At 32.7% G+C, this 15,466-nt stretch overlaps 1 protein-coding gene across 1 annotated transcript in view; it reads left to right on the top strand.

Annotated features, from left to right (window-relative positions):
• The window catches only part of LOC139499671 (uncharacterized), a 32,084-nt gene that overhangs the window by 8,162 nt on the left and 8,456 nt on the right, over positions 1-15,466 (top strand). Inside the window, exons 4-11 of the mRNA XM_071288428.1 lie at positions 1,202-1,480; positions 8,410-8,673; positions 11,025-11,127; positions 11,559-11,585; positions 12,797-12,873; positions 13,684-13,902; positions 14,441-14,553; positions 15,193-15,301. Of these exons, the coding sequence (XP_071144529.1) occupies positions 1,202-1,480; positions 8,410-8,673; positions 11,025-11,127; positions 11,559-11,585; positions 12,797-12,873; positions 13,684-13,902; positions 14,441-14,553; positions 15,193-15,301 (1,191 nt within the window). The remainder of the gene's footprint in view (positions 1-1,201; positions 1,481-8,409; positions 8,674-11,024; positions 11,128-11,558; positions 11,586-12,796; positions 12,874-13,683; positions 13,903-14,440; positions 14,554-15,192; positions 15,302-15,466) is intronic.

Here is a 15,466-nt window from a genome sequence, read left to right as displayed (position 1 = left end):
CTGTTTTTATTAGGCTGTGTTTTTATTCTCTAATAAAACAATAAATGCATCTCTTCTTAGTAACAGAAAAGGTGTAATATCATCATTGATTTCCCCCAATTAGTATTTATTTAAAGTGCACTTTTCAAAAAGTTGTGCAGATTTATCTTTTTTTTCAAAAAAGGAAATACTTGGCATGAGTTAAGTTTTATCCTGTCTAGTACTATAGAAAAAAATGTCACAAAACACTTCATTGCATATAGGAAAATAACCAAAACTGGAAGTGAACCAATCAAATTTTCACCTCTATATACCTGTGTGCAAGCTTTACTTACCATGTAACCTCAAGATTCTAAGACATTCTATAGAAACCCCAAGTGAAAAAAAATAATGGTGCTTTGAAATACCCAAGATATATGTTTATGACCCAGAAATGTTTTATTGCAATGAAATCTAGATTCATTACTTACAATTGTCAATTTCAGGGGAATATTTTGTTTTACCTATTTTCGTATGCAACCGGATGTGAAGTGCTATTATTTGGTGGTATTACACCTAAAAGATAATTTAAGGTAGTGCCTGTGCTTACATGTTTAGCCTCGTTAATGATTTGCACAACGTGCATACACTAGTGTCTATATTGTAGTAAAAGTTTCATATAACAATAGACAATGTGTATCTTCTTCTGCTAGTTTCCAAATCTTGTTTGTCAATAATCGTAATCAGCTGTAATCGATTACATTTTGCAGTGTTATCCCATGGATTCGCTAATCATGCATATGTGATTACAAGTTATTGTTATGTAACGAGAAGGAAGAAAAAAAATAATGAAATGATGATTACTTTTAGAATACAATTCAAATGATTGATTGTTGATTAAAAATGTTATATATGAGAATTCTTCTTCTTGATCTTTTTTTCTCATTCTTGCTCTTGTTGTTGTTCTTCTTGTTCTTGTACTTCTGGTTCTTTTGTTCTGGTTCTTGTTCCTGTTCTCTTGTTCTTTTGTTCTTGTTGTTGTTCTTGTTGTTCTTGTTGTTCATGTTGTTCATCTTCTTCTTCTTCTTCTTCTTCTTCTTCTTCTTCTTCTTCTTCTTCTTCTTCTTCTTCTTCTTCTTCTTCTTCTTCTTCTTCTTCTTCTTCTTCTTCTTCTTCTTCTTCTTCTTCTTCAGTCAGAATTTCTTTCATTATTCAAATCTTATGAACTAATATCCATTGAAAGGTACACGAAGTTGTCGCTGGACTACATTCTGAACAAGCAAATGATAACACCACATCGTCCGAGAACGTAAACGTAAACCAGAGTCAAGAGACTTTAACAGCCACTATGTTGGCAACCGCATCCCAACAGGAACAGGAACAGATGTTAGGAGAGCGTATATTTCCGCTGATTCTAAATATGTACCCAGATCTTGCTGGAAAAATCACTGGAATGTTACTAGAAATGGACAATTTAGAGTTACTCAAGTTGTTAAAATCCAAGGAGTCACTAGAAGCTAAGGTATGTAGCTGAAAAAAATAAATAAAAATAAAGGAGAGTAAAGGCATGTTACCCTTTTGTATCTAGCTTAGCAACCGATACTGACCGAGTGTTGCAGTTAAATCATCTCATAAAACATACCAATTTGATTTCATCAGAATAGATATAACAAAAATATAGTGTTTTAAAAAGGTCAGAGGTTAATTTGATACAGCTTTATTCTCCTATTTTCCAAAAAAGAAATGCCCGCACAAATTCAGAAACATATCAGGACTTTCCATTTTCCGTTGAGCTCGGTATTTAAGTGGATTTACTTTTTATTTGGCCATGTCCATAATATCAGAACACAAATTATGCATGATATAATTTCATCAATTCCAAGCGTTGTTAATGTAAAGTAATATGCGTAACAATGCAAATTTACTTAAAAACGTAGGTTACTTTTTTCTATTTCTAGGTTCAACCAATTGTAGGTTGTAACCTGCGATGCATTTATACCTTTAATGATCCGACCAATCAAATACTCCGATTGAAGCTGTCTATAAACAATACTGTGGTTTTGTAAGCATTTTCTTTCTGAATAAGTTTTGCTCTTGTAAATAATTTACCACAGATTTACCCTTTATGACAAATATTTTACCGTGAGCGATTGCGAGGTGTAAAATATCGGCATAAAGGGACAACCCGTGGTAAAATCACGATATATTCAGGCCCCCATGAATTATTTAGATTCTGATAGGACAAATACGGCAATTCTTTTGGATCGTTTAGCTCTATTAGGAGGCAAATATTTGCTTTTCCCATAAATAAGCGCACTATCAAATTGGCGTCAATGAACGGATCAAACTAAATTAGTGACATGTGTGACCAGGTGGAATAAGGCTCAGATAAATTGAATGCAGAACGTTTATATATTTTAATAAATATAAAATAGAAGGCAACGACAGATCTGAAATATACAGATAATGACAAATAAATACAACTTTAAATATAAATGCATATGAATGCATATTAATATATCATTTTGTAGCAAATAATGTATATTATGTTTAATTAATTGAAAATAAATAATAATGCAAAATACAGTTAAATGACAAATCTGAATGTAAACAATTTGTTAATCAATGCTAATGAAAACTGTTCACTAAAGTAAGTTGACCATACTAATATATAAAATACTATATAACATTGAAAGTTAATTACAGGTAAATAAGAAAATATAAAGTTTGAAATACAATTAGCAAAGTAAATGAAACTAAATAAAATATTTAAGTCAAAAACATTTAACCATAAACTAATTTGAAAAACCCTTAAATGTAAATACCTTATAATGCTGGCTACGGCTCTTGATGTTGTTTCTGGTGTTTCTTATTCTGCATTGACAATATAGTTAAAAAGTACAATATATATAGTCAATAGGTGAACTGTTAAACTAGATAGAACCAGATAAAACAACTATTAAGTGAGGTAGTTTGTCCAATAGCCAGTGGTGAGTAAATATCAAAGAGCCAAAATAGAGTATTTTGGATTCATTGAACCATATAATGCAAAATATGTTCAATATAGTAAGATCATTGTAATATAGGGTAAAATAGATATAAACTAAGTACAAAGTTAGGAATAATATCAAATAGATAATATGTATATAAATGAACTTGTCCACACATGCTTAAACTATTTACAACAACGTTATTAAATAACTTTGGATGAATTTGAATGATAATTTACTTATATGTCTTATATGTATAAAAAAGGGCGTCTTAACTACACTACAATAATAACAAACACAAATTGCATTTAGCCGTGCAGACTAACAGAGCCGGCGTTTAATTTATATTTTATATTAAAAATCATGACATATATGAAATACAAATTCCAAATGAGGTACACAGAAAGAATAAACATCTGAAACAAGTTTACTCTGAATCAATAAGAGCCCATATCTCTTTGTATGTATGTATGTATGTATATATATCCGTCTTTAACGTAACCTCGCCGCCCAGGAAAAACCATCAAAAAACTTTACTAAAGAAAATTGATATGGAAACCTGTGTTCGGAGCAAGTGCAAGGCACGCCTCGGGACATTGATGCCAAACTCCATCACAAGAAAAAAAAACACAGCAAAATAATATACAATATCAAATATTATGAAACATTGAAGTTTAGTGTTGAACGTCTGCGGCTAGAATGATTTTCAAACACATGAAAATTAAAAACCCACTTTCACCACAATCCAAATGATTGGTCCACGTAACCACGTGTACAACTACAACTACACATAACAAACCCGCCAAAAATATATACCGTTCTTATAAAACGTTCCTTTTAGACAACATTTTCCCGCTATACTCCGAAACGCGGGAAAATACATGTCTTAACTACACTACAATAATAACAAACACAAATTGCATTTAGCCGTGCAGACTAGAAACACAAAGAAAGGGCGGAAAAGTGTAAATGATATACAATAAAATGAAAATGCTAAAGACCTAGCTTCTGAGTAACTTCTAAACGATGTGCAAGTGAGTCTGCCACGTACCCATCTTTGGCAGTGTCAGATTTCCATCGACCGTGCCGTTTCCAGCAGCGTTCGTTAACATCAGCGTTAGCTGCGACAGTGGCTCCACCCGCCCTTAAAGAATGTAAACCTATGTTTATATCACCACAAACTTCTTTGAGTCTAGCTACTATACACTCTCTAGCTCTGGTATAACTCAGTTTTTTGTTCTTGTAAATTAGCGAACACCGTTTGCCTGATCTAAAAATAGGTTTAAATAAATACTGCTCAGAACTGGACTCAATATTACAAATACTGAAATACTTGGACAATAAATTATAAGGACAAGCAGCAGACTCACCATTTGAAATAACTAATTTTTCCCCTAATCTATACTGATCAGTTTTGCTTTTGTCAATATCAATCTCTAAATAATTAGTTTTGAAATGAACGTCTTTACATCGAAGAGAACTAAGGTCATTGAATCTAAGAAATCCGGAGAAACTAAGAACAATCATACATAAATCCCTTAAAATAGCTATATCATCACTGTCTTTATATTTTGTACAAAGTTCAATAATAGATTCAGAATCAATATGTTCCTTTTTAATTTTCGGTTTATGTGGTTGACGTTTAGATGACTCCAGTAAATTGGTCACAAAAGCATTTTCTGTGGGATCTGAAAAACCTTGAACTGTATGTGCCCATTTTAAACCGTAAAACGCTGACTGAACTACACTATAAGATGAACCTGTGTCTATCAGTTTGGTTAAATATAAAGCTACATTTATAGCCTTTGCTGGCAAAGATAGTCCCCCTTCTTTCAATATAAATCTCTCCCATCGTTTATAAGCATAAAAATATTTATTGTTAGTATTGTCACTCCTGGACTGCAGTAAATACGATGACATCTTACGTCCCAATTCGTCAAAATCAGCCGAAAGAATCCCTCCATCTTGTATTTGCTCCAACACCCTGCTTTTCAGACCGATACCTGTAGGGAAGAATGAAATAAATTAAAACCTTATTTTCATAGCCAGCATCCTGAAATCTGTTGATTTTCCGAACATACCATTTCTACCTCGGCCTTTTTTGATAACGGTTGATGGTAATATTTTACTATCTTTAATGAACGATTCGAATTCTACAACATTACCATAGACTTTGTGTAAAAGTGGCCAATATGGTGCTGAAACCCATAAAGGAACAAATAAAGTGCTATCTGCTTTATCTTGTATAATTTTGTGTATACATCGGGATATGTCTGAAGGTGGTGGCACAATCCAGTTATTTTCTTTACCCCACTGTCTATTGAAAGCATCGATACCCAGTGTACCTGGACACCAGTGTTTAGTGTTGAATATGCTACATTTTGCATTGTAATCAGTGGCAAACCTATCTACGGTATGTGGACCCCAATTCTGATTAAGATATTCAAATGTAATATCGTCTATCTCCCAATCATCGCAATCAATAGTTTTGCTAATTTTATCTGCTTTAACGTTCTCTTGTCTAGGTACCCACTCTGGTACGATCTTAATGCTATTTGATTCACATACGTTTGCTATTTTAATTGTAATATTTTTTAAATCAGATTTCTTACTGCCCTTTTTTATTATGTTTACTACGTTCTGATCATCTGTGTGCCACTTAACTGTTTGACCTTTTAATGACATAGATATAGACTGCAGTACTCTATAAACTGCCTCAAGCTCTCTCCAAGTAGAACTTTTCAATTTTTCTCCATCGTTCCAACTACCCATAATCTCTTCGTCTATGGCTTTTACCAAATAGCCACCATAACCTATGCCCGAGGCATCTGTGTATACTACACTCGAGTATTGCTCAACAATATGCAATTCTCTGCCATTCATTTTCTCTATATTTTCCTTCCAGAAAATTATCTCATCAAGAGATCTACTGTTTAACAGAACATTAGCATTCCAGCTTGCTTTATACAAAATGCATTCGTACATACTTCTTGTACGTAGTCTAACTACAGGACCAACTGCCCCTTGCATAGATATGATCTGACCAATTATAGAAGCAAGAAACCTTGCCGAAACGTGTATTTCTCCTTTCCCTATTTTGTGTATAATTCTATTTAAAGTATCTAACAATTTGGAAAGTCGCCTTTCCGTGACTGAAACCATGCCTTTGTCAAATTGCCATACCAAACCCAACCATACCACATTTTGGCTTGGTGTCCAATTGCATTTATCTTCTGCTATCAAAAACCCAGAAGATTTTAGTACTTTCTGAACAACTATGCTAGTTTCCTGGGCCTGACTTATCTCGTCAGCCCCGCCTAAACCATCGTCTAAATACATGATAATTTTCAAACCTGAATTTCGTAAATGTTTAACAATACACCTTACAACTTTGGTGAATATATAACCAGCAGTAGATATACCAAATGGTAAAACATTAAAGACGTAATATTTTGTTTCACGATTTTTGACCCAAGCAAAACCTAAATATGTCTTGTGTGATTCAAATATCTCTACATGAGGGTATGCCGATCTCAAATCGTAAGTAAAGCAGTAATCTCCCTTCTTAAACATTTGACTGGCTACGCTAGCATCTTCATATTTAAATCTGAATTTATGAAGATGTGGGTTAATGTGTCTACAATCTAAAACTAATCTTAATTTGTTTTTATTGTTAGCTACCGTCAACGGATTGACTACTTTAGGTTTACATGAAAATTCTTTATGCATCCTAATTCTATCAACTTTAAAATCTCATTATCTACGAAATCTGAATTCTCTAAAGACGATTTGTTGTTATTCAAAAATACCTCACTTGGCTCTGTGTGAAAAGGTATTTTATATCCATGTTCTATGATATCAATAACTGTCTCGTTAGCGCAAATAATATTACGCCAATAATCAATTGAACTTCTTAATTTACCTACAGGTGAATTACATGAAACTATAGCATTTTCTCTACCAAAATTAACAGATAAATCATTACTAAATAATCTAGTACTTATCTTATCAGACTTTTCTTTCTGAGTTTGCCAACCCTGTTTATAATGGTCTGACCTCCAATGTCCTGACAAACCACACTCATAACATTTTCCGGGTCGATGCACCACAGGAATGTTAACTGTACTCTGTTGATTAACTGAGCTGAATCGAGTAGACTGTGGGGCACTGTAAGGAGTTGTGCGTGTCTTAAACTTTTTGTCGCTCTTCATTTTCCTCGACGCTTTGTTTTCTGCTCGTATTATGCGTTTTTCGTCTTCTGAATCATCTGCTAGGTTGTGCGTTTCATACTCGGTAACTGTTCTCCAGCCGTTCTCGGACTGATCCGCGAGCTTAATCAATTTTTGTCGATGATTGAGAATGTCCAAACCTTCACAAATGTTCCTCATCGCGCCCTCTGTACTTTCGTTGTTGTCCTGCGATTCTGTTAGAATACTTCTGGCCTCTTTCATCTTGTTGGCGATTTTTGTGTTAACCTTGAACTGCTCTTCGTTTCCCTTTCGCTTGAAAACATAATTTTCGGTGTTCATCTGCTGGATTTTAGACATTTGAGTTTCTGATAGCTGCCTCTGCGTTTCGTGAACGGATCTCTGAAACGTGTCTAAACGACTAGACATAAATCTGTCGATGCTCTGCGGTATCTCGTTTTGGTTCTGGCTCATAGCGTCTTTAATTTTTCGGTCGATGAGCATGTTTATTTCTGCCGGCTCCGACATGTTTAGTGTTGAACGTCTGCGGCTAGAATGATTTTCAAACACATGAAAATTAAAAACCCGCTTTCACCACAATCCAAATGATTGGTCCACGTAACCACGTGTACAACTACAACTACACATAACAAACCCGCCAAAAATATATACCGTTCTTATAAAACGTTCCTTTTAGACAACATTTTCCCGCTATACTCCGAAACGCGGGAAAATACATTTATACTACATTTTAGCATCGTTTGTTTACGTTTCCTTGCTGTGATGATTTTCGGTTTCACAAGCGTGTATTTTACCGTAAAATGCTTATAATCTTACGTCATCGTTCTATGACGTCGGGTACATCATTCAATATAAAGCATATGACGTTGGAGTATGATCGGAACAGCCAATGCAATATATTCATATTTTACCACGGGTGTGTACTTTTAGGCTTTTGAAGGACGTCATGTTAGAATTATATACAATTTACAATTTGCAGTTCTCAATTGATAAATTAAGAGAATGAAATTTGTAATTATACAATTTACAATTTGTAGATCTCGATTGATACATTATGAAAGTATTTACAAAAACGATTCCTACCGCCTCATCAAAAGATGACCTTATGTTGAATTTGGCTACTATGTTTATGTTCGTTTTAGTCTTGAAGATCTGTTTATTATCCATCTTTTAAATGTTTTGGCTGTGAGTGTTCCTGATGAAGGTATGTTTAGATTAGACTATTTGAAATGTTTTAAGCTTTATCTTTTAAGGTACAAGAGGCCGTTGCTGTTCTGCAAGCTCATCAAGATAACGATAGTTCCACTTCTAGTAACATTCCTGTTACAATTAATGCTCATCCAGTTACCGGACGGTCTGTGACTGAACAACCAGCATGTATACCATTAACAGCACCAGACACAGGACCAATTACTACCATCCCTGTTAGAGTTCCAATGCAATCCGGTCGATATTCAGAAAGACAGATCGGAAACCCAACTACAATTGGAAGACAAGCAAACATGATAAGGCCTCCGGTAGGTACAATAAGGAATTTGTAGTTGTTATTTAGACTGAATTAATGCTGTCTAGAAACAGTTTTCTCTTATTTGAAATAAAGTTTCCGAATGGTTACTAAAAATTAGGCCATAGAATATCTTGAAAAACTGAGAAAGTTTTATCAATATGCCCAAACTAGTCGTTTTGAGTCAATTGAATGTACGCCTATTATTCATTTTTTTTTTAATGAAACTAATACTATACCAGTTTCATGCGTCCGGAACGCTTAACGCCAAGAATGTATAAGATACAGGAAAAGTATCCAAGAAATCCATAACAATAATACATCGTTAGTGTTACAAAGCATTTATTCAGACAATAGTTGAATAACGTAACATGATAACACAATTTGTAATGTTTTTCTTATTGTAGCTATGTAATAGTTTAATCTTAACCATTGAAAGAGTCATTCCAACTTTTCTTCTTGCGTGTTTGCCTTCTACTTATAAGTGTAAATGTCAGTTCGGTTTATTCTGATTCTTTCTTCATATTAAAGTTCTTGCAAATAGATTAGTTTCAACTGAGGAGAGTCAAAATTTGTCATAGCTTTTCTCCAAACATTCTTAATGAATTATTATATGATATAAGACTGCTCCTGAATAACTGTGCAATGCGTGCTTTTAAATGTGAATGTCGTTTTAATTCAAATATTGTATACACGCATATTTAATGAATTTTTTAGTACCTTATTTGCTTTCATGGTCATTTGCCTCATTGCATGTCATTCCAAACGTTGCTGGTGTCAGAGTTTAAAAAAAAGCTTTTATTTAAATTCATGATCAAATATTCTTTTCTGCAAACTACATATATAGGTATCTATACCTTTCTGTTTAAAGGCAGATATATGACCATGTATGTTATGAAAGCATCAAGGTTCAAGGCAATAACGAAAAATGTATGCCATAATACATAGAACTTTTATTATATAGCCTATATCTAATTTTGTTATGTTTCATGTATACAACACTGCTTTAGAATGTAAAGTTTTTATAACACGAATGGAAGATTTGTTCCAAAACTCGTGAAGTAATGACATGCAATATAAAAGTGTACACAATCTCCATTAAAATACAAGGGAGAAATATACCAGTATTTCATATTCGATATTGTTACAGAAACTGTTTGCATGCGATGGTGAAATGGTGTAGTTTCCATATTAGCAAATTTATAAAGGCAACAGTAGTATACCACTGTTCAAATGTCATACATCGATCCGAGCTACAAACTAAAATCGAGATTAAATTATAAAAGAGAAAAAAAAAACGAACAACAGAAACAATGAAGTGCATCATGAACAAACGCCAACATACATAGAAATGCACCTTTTGATAACGACTGTCTATTCCTGACTTTGTACAGAACATTGTAAGAAATAACTAGTTGAAACTGGCTTTATATCTAGCCAAAACCTCCGCTGATATGGCAATGTTAAACAGTTTCGCTCAAATTACAACACTACATTACAGATATACAGCAACAACAAACACAAGAATACTCATCAAAGAGAAACGCATATAAAAAATATATAAGGCAATTTCGGCACTAGTTCACGTTCAGTACTTAGAAGACAGAAAAAATAGATGTTAATATTTTTTACTGATTAAGAAAGCGAAAGTATATGGCAGCATAGTGGTTGTTCTTGTCTAAATTAATATATTTTTTTTCTATTGACCGGAATATTTATAGTTATTTATCACTCCTGTGGTTATATATAAATACCGTTTGATAACGTGTATTATTATTAGGTTAATGTTTTAAGTTTGTTTTCACAAAGGTTTCCAGTGATTCATTAGAATTTAAATATTCAATTATTCATTTGAGGGTTCTAAATCCTATTAGATATTAAAATTATTTCTACATATCTATTTTATTGTAATGAAAGTCCTTAGGTGTCAATCATATCTTTCATGTAAAAAGTATATTGAAATAGCGAACTCAAAGACCAAGTCATATAGGGGGAAAAGGGAAAAAACTGGCACAATCAAACGTTATAAAGCAACGGAACAAGTGCCATATTTTTAATTTAGTACAGTTATTATCCGATGAAAATAGTAAGTTCAACCTGGTTATATAGCTATCCCACTTGTTTAACTATTGTATATAGTTCTGTTTAAAAAAAAAAGGCTAACATTTTATAAGAATATTTCTTTGATGAACGGTGATGTATAGCTATTATTTTCTGTGTCATTTAGTCTCCTGTGGAGTGTTGTCTTCTTGGCAAAATATCCCATTTTTTTTAGATGTGTGTCTTTTGTCTACATGTACTAACAATTTTATTGTATTTCTCTGTACATATAACGTAATCCCTTCATTTTGCTTATCATCATAGGGACAGTCTGCTTGTATGATGAGTCAGATGTTTCCATCAGTCGGACCAGGATATATATTTCCAAATTCTCAGACTCAGATGCCACATCCTATTCCATCTTGGGGTATACGTATTACACAATTAACTATATATTTCTGGTGAATGATTTTACTTAGATATTTACGGCGAAAGTGAGAAAAACAATAGATTTGAGATAACAAATGATAATCTGTTGATCGCTATTTTACCGATGATGACGTTGCTATTTTCCTTGACAACGGACAAGTGTATCCTTAGTTTCTAGAGATAATTTTCATATCATTCTATTGTGCTGAGAAAGGATTTTGATATTTAGTAAGATTACAGGAAAATTTTATAAAATAGCAATAACGTCGAATATCTTCACTTTTTTATCTAAATATCTCATCTCTTTCGCCTCTTATTATATCATTCGCCTCTTTCTCGTATAGTCTTTGCGTTATTTGAGGCTATCTATCTGACGAAATTACCGTCGTATACTATGTCTTGCAATGATTGTACTTTGTGCTATTTCAGGTCACCAAGGCTTTATCATCGAACAAGGTTGGTGACACTTTATTGATATCGCATATTTTTATTATACGATCTCTAAGTTTTTCAGTAAGATTGCCATTTCTGTAAATGGTTTAAGTTTAAGTCTATGTTTGAGTATTTAGTGTTCTATTCTGTCTAGGAGAGACTGTCTCTATGAATGTGAATAAGAAGTTTATAACATTAAATCACTATTTTCTATGGTATATCTTTTCTTTTCCCATTGAGAACAGATGGTAGTACGCGCTAGGTCATTCTTTGTTGATGATTTACAATGTTCATAATAATTATATTGTAAGCGATCCGTTGCTATCATTTGTTAGCGTTTACCAGAGATTCCGTCAGCTTGTGGGCTGTTTCGTATTTCAAACACAAAAAACACTTTGACTTCTTCTTTTCGTGTCAGGACTTTCACACCAATTTCTTTCAGGTTATAATTGCCAAGTTATCCCTATAACTGTGGATGTTTTGCTGACCTTTCTCTGGTTTTATACAAGCCCATTATTCGTCTATTTTATTTCAGTCCGCAGAAAGCTTGTGTTAAATATTCATTTGCTAATTTTATGCTTAAATTTGCTGTGTTTTCGTTGGTAAAGTAAGAGTTTTTGCTTACCTAATAGAAATTATTAATCAACTTTTTTATATCATCAGCTGGTGATTAAAGGGTGTTTATGTCTATGTACAATGAATGATTCATAGCTTAGTTTGCCTTTCTAACATTTAACTGATTTTCCCAATATTTTTATAACATTGGTTTACATGATCACGGCTAGTATTGTTTGCGACTGAGATCGTGTTTCTCCGAATAAATCGGTACACTTTTTTTCGAGGTATAACCAGATTTTTACAAGTAATATAAGGTCGATCAGTTTGAATTACTAGTATATCGAATGTTTTGTTCATGACTTTCGTCTTATTCTGAATAATATGTACACGAACGACGTACAGTTACCGTGTAGTTCATATTAAATACCGTTTTTATATTGTCTGTTTTGTTTCGAGAACAACTTTAAAAACGTCAGGGTTTTTTAACACATAGTTATGGTAATGAAATTGTCAATAGGCTTCGTTGGCTTTAAAAACTGAAATTTCTAGATTATTGCTTTAATTAAATGAACGAAGACATTTCAAATTAGAAAATATGAGATAAAGGATAAATATCTAGCAAATTTAATATAATTGTAGATTTCCATATGCATTATGTCATTTTTCTATTTTCATAGGACAATATCCGTTTATGACCCATCAAACAACTCCTCCGCTTTTGCAAGCAAACGTGCGAGGTGTTTCAGATTTTCAGGTAGGTACAAGTTGCATAAAAATAAACAGAGATTGGCATGGAAGCCAGTTAGTGTCATGTTGGAGTTGTATTTCTAAGTCGTTATAACGACTTATCTTAATCGTTTAAAGAACTTAGCTAACGTGTTTGAACGACTAAGCTAACTGGTTTAAACAATATAAATATTTGTTCTGCTGGTTATGAACTAACCTAACGTTTAGATAATTGGTAATGGGTCATTTCCACGAAATGCTTTTTCATTTCGTATTTTTTGTATATTAATCTTTCTCAAATACGAATAAAATATGCTTTTAGGAGCCTGTTGTAGCTAACCATATAGTACCTTAATTTATTTCGAACACAACTTCTATGTTATTATCAGTTTGGAAATATAGCTATCAACGACTACGATTGAGTCTTGACAAATTTTATAAACAACACGTGAAGTATAAAAATAGGTAAAGTTAACATTAGAATAAATTAATTTTATGTATGTTGTGGTCAACAAGATATCAACATGTGGTACTTATATCTTTGGCTATCTTTTTTTGTTTGTGCTTTTAGCCACTTTGAAGGAGATTCTGTTAGTAATATTTCTTTTAGCCATTTAGACTTCTAATCGCCTTTCATTCATATTTATACTATTGGTCCGTATATCCTAAGGTATACTCTGTTTTACATAAATTGAGAATAGAAATGAGGAATATGTCAAAGAGACAACCCGACCTAAGATAAGATAACATGAATACATGAATAGTTGTTTCAGTTCTAATTTGCTACTGAGTACACTTTTTTTTCGAAAACACATATTGATGATCGACGTTATTTCAGGATAACCTATCACGAGATTCGCAGCGACCCGCAGATGCAAGACCAGACAGTGCTAATAACGATAGTATTTCCGCTTTTAATGACATCATATACGAAACTACATTACGGCCAGGCAACTTAGAGGAAACTACGGAATTAATTGCACAGATACTACAAAATTGCTCTGGAGACCAAGTTTTATCAAGTATTTTGCATGTTGTTGATACGTTGTTTGAAAAGGTAGATAACTGAAAAAAATTTCAAGAAAAAGTCAAACATGTATAAAATTAAATCTTATTTCAGTTAGTGGAAAGTGTCAATAAATCAATTATTTCACTGTTAAAAACAACTCCTTAATAAAACACTCCTTAATAACACTATCCAGTACATTGAAATTCAATCTATTAATTTCATTGTATGCTGGTCGTAGACAATAAACAATATGAGATCACATATTGCAAGAATTTCGTCATAATTAGTCGCCGAATCAGCCCATTACAACAAAAATATTATTGGTCAGTAGGTATTAACCGACTTTACCCTTTACCGAAAATAACATAAACGATCAAAGTTTCTCTAAACATGTATATTTTGTATGGTAATAATATAAAGGTAGACTATCAAACTTATAGACAATACAATTTAGAGATATACATATTCTTACGAAATATATCTATTGTTTGAAACTATAAGAAAACATTCAAACATTGTTCTAGTATTTGTGTAGATTTGACTGGTATTTAAATGATGTGTAATACAATTTTTTGCATGTGTGAAGTCCATTACTGAACAAAGTTTCCAATGTACTGGAGCAACTATTGTAAAATACTTATCTGATAAACTTAGCACCGTACCGGCTTTTGCCAACTTCAGAAACTTTTTTCTAACGAGGTAAGTGAGAGTTGTTTTGTAATCTATTTCTTTAAAAAAAAAAGGAGTTTATTAATCTTCTAGAACATTCTTTGTAACACAACAGTACTGTTCTTCCTGAGATGAATCAATCATGCCAAAGAATTGTCTATATTCCTAAATTTACACTCTTTTTTTTATTAAGTCACTGCGTTCACCGTTATGTGTTATATTCGTGTCGTTTCTGTCTCCTTAACATACACATTACCATGTCTCTTATAAATAGTATATGCTAACAAATAATTCAAAATGATGATATAAAATTAATCAAAACTGAAAATAACATTACATTATTTCTTTTTACCAATTCAAATAAACATAAAGCAGTATTCTTTAGTGAAACTTAGTGACAAAACAAATATTATAATAGTCTAGTAATACATGCACTTCCTTGAATTGAACAAAACCTTAACCTGCTTTCAAAGAATTGCTTAATACACTTGTAGAAGAGAGGCAAAATGTACCAAAGGGAAATGCAAGCTCTCGGACTCGTTAACTCGAGACAAATCAACACGTATAGGAAAGAAGAATAAACATGATTAACATGTCTTAATACATGTAATAATAACGGTTATCGACTATGAACATGTTGATTCTAATTTATCTTTTTTATTATCACAGATGCAAGGATGAATACTTAAAAAGAGATGATTTGATATCAAATCCGGGTACAGTACCTCGGATATGTGGATTTGCAAATTTTATCGGAAACTTGTTTCTGAATTGGGAAGTAAGCTACATTTTTCAATATACATTTTTCAGCAATATATTATAATCATGTTTTTGAATAATTCATGTCTTGTTGATGCATACCTTACCATTCTTCACGCACCATAACCTTAATAACGTTGTGCCTATACAGAAGGAATAATCGAAAATGTATTATGCAACCTAA

The sequence above is a fragment of the Mytilus edulis genome, chromosome 12 (genome assembly GCF_963676685.1).
Source record: "Mytilus edulis chromosome 12, xbMytEdul2.2, whole genome shotgun sequence".
Lineage (NCBI taxonomy): Eukaryota > Metazoa > Mollusca > Bivalvia > Mytilida > Mytilidae > Mytilus > Mytilus edulis.
Note: the sequence above shows the minus strand (reverse complement) of the source record. Positions and strands in the feature narration are given on the sequence as shown.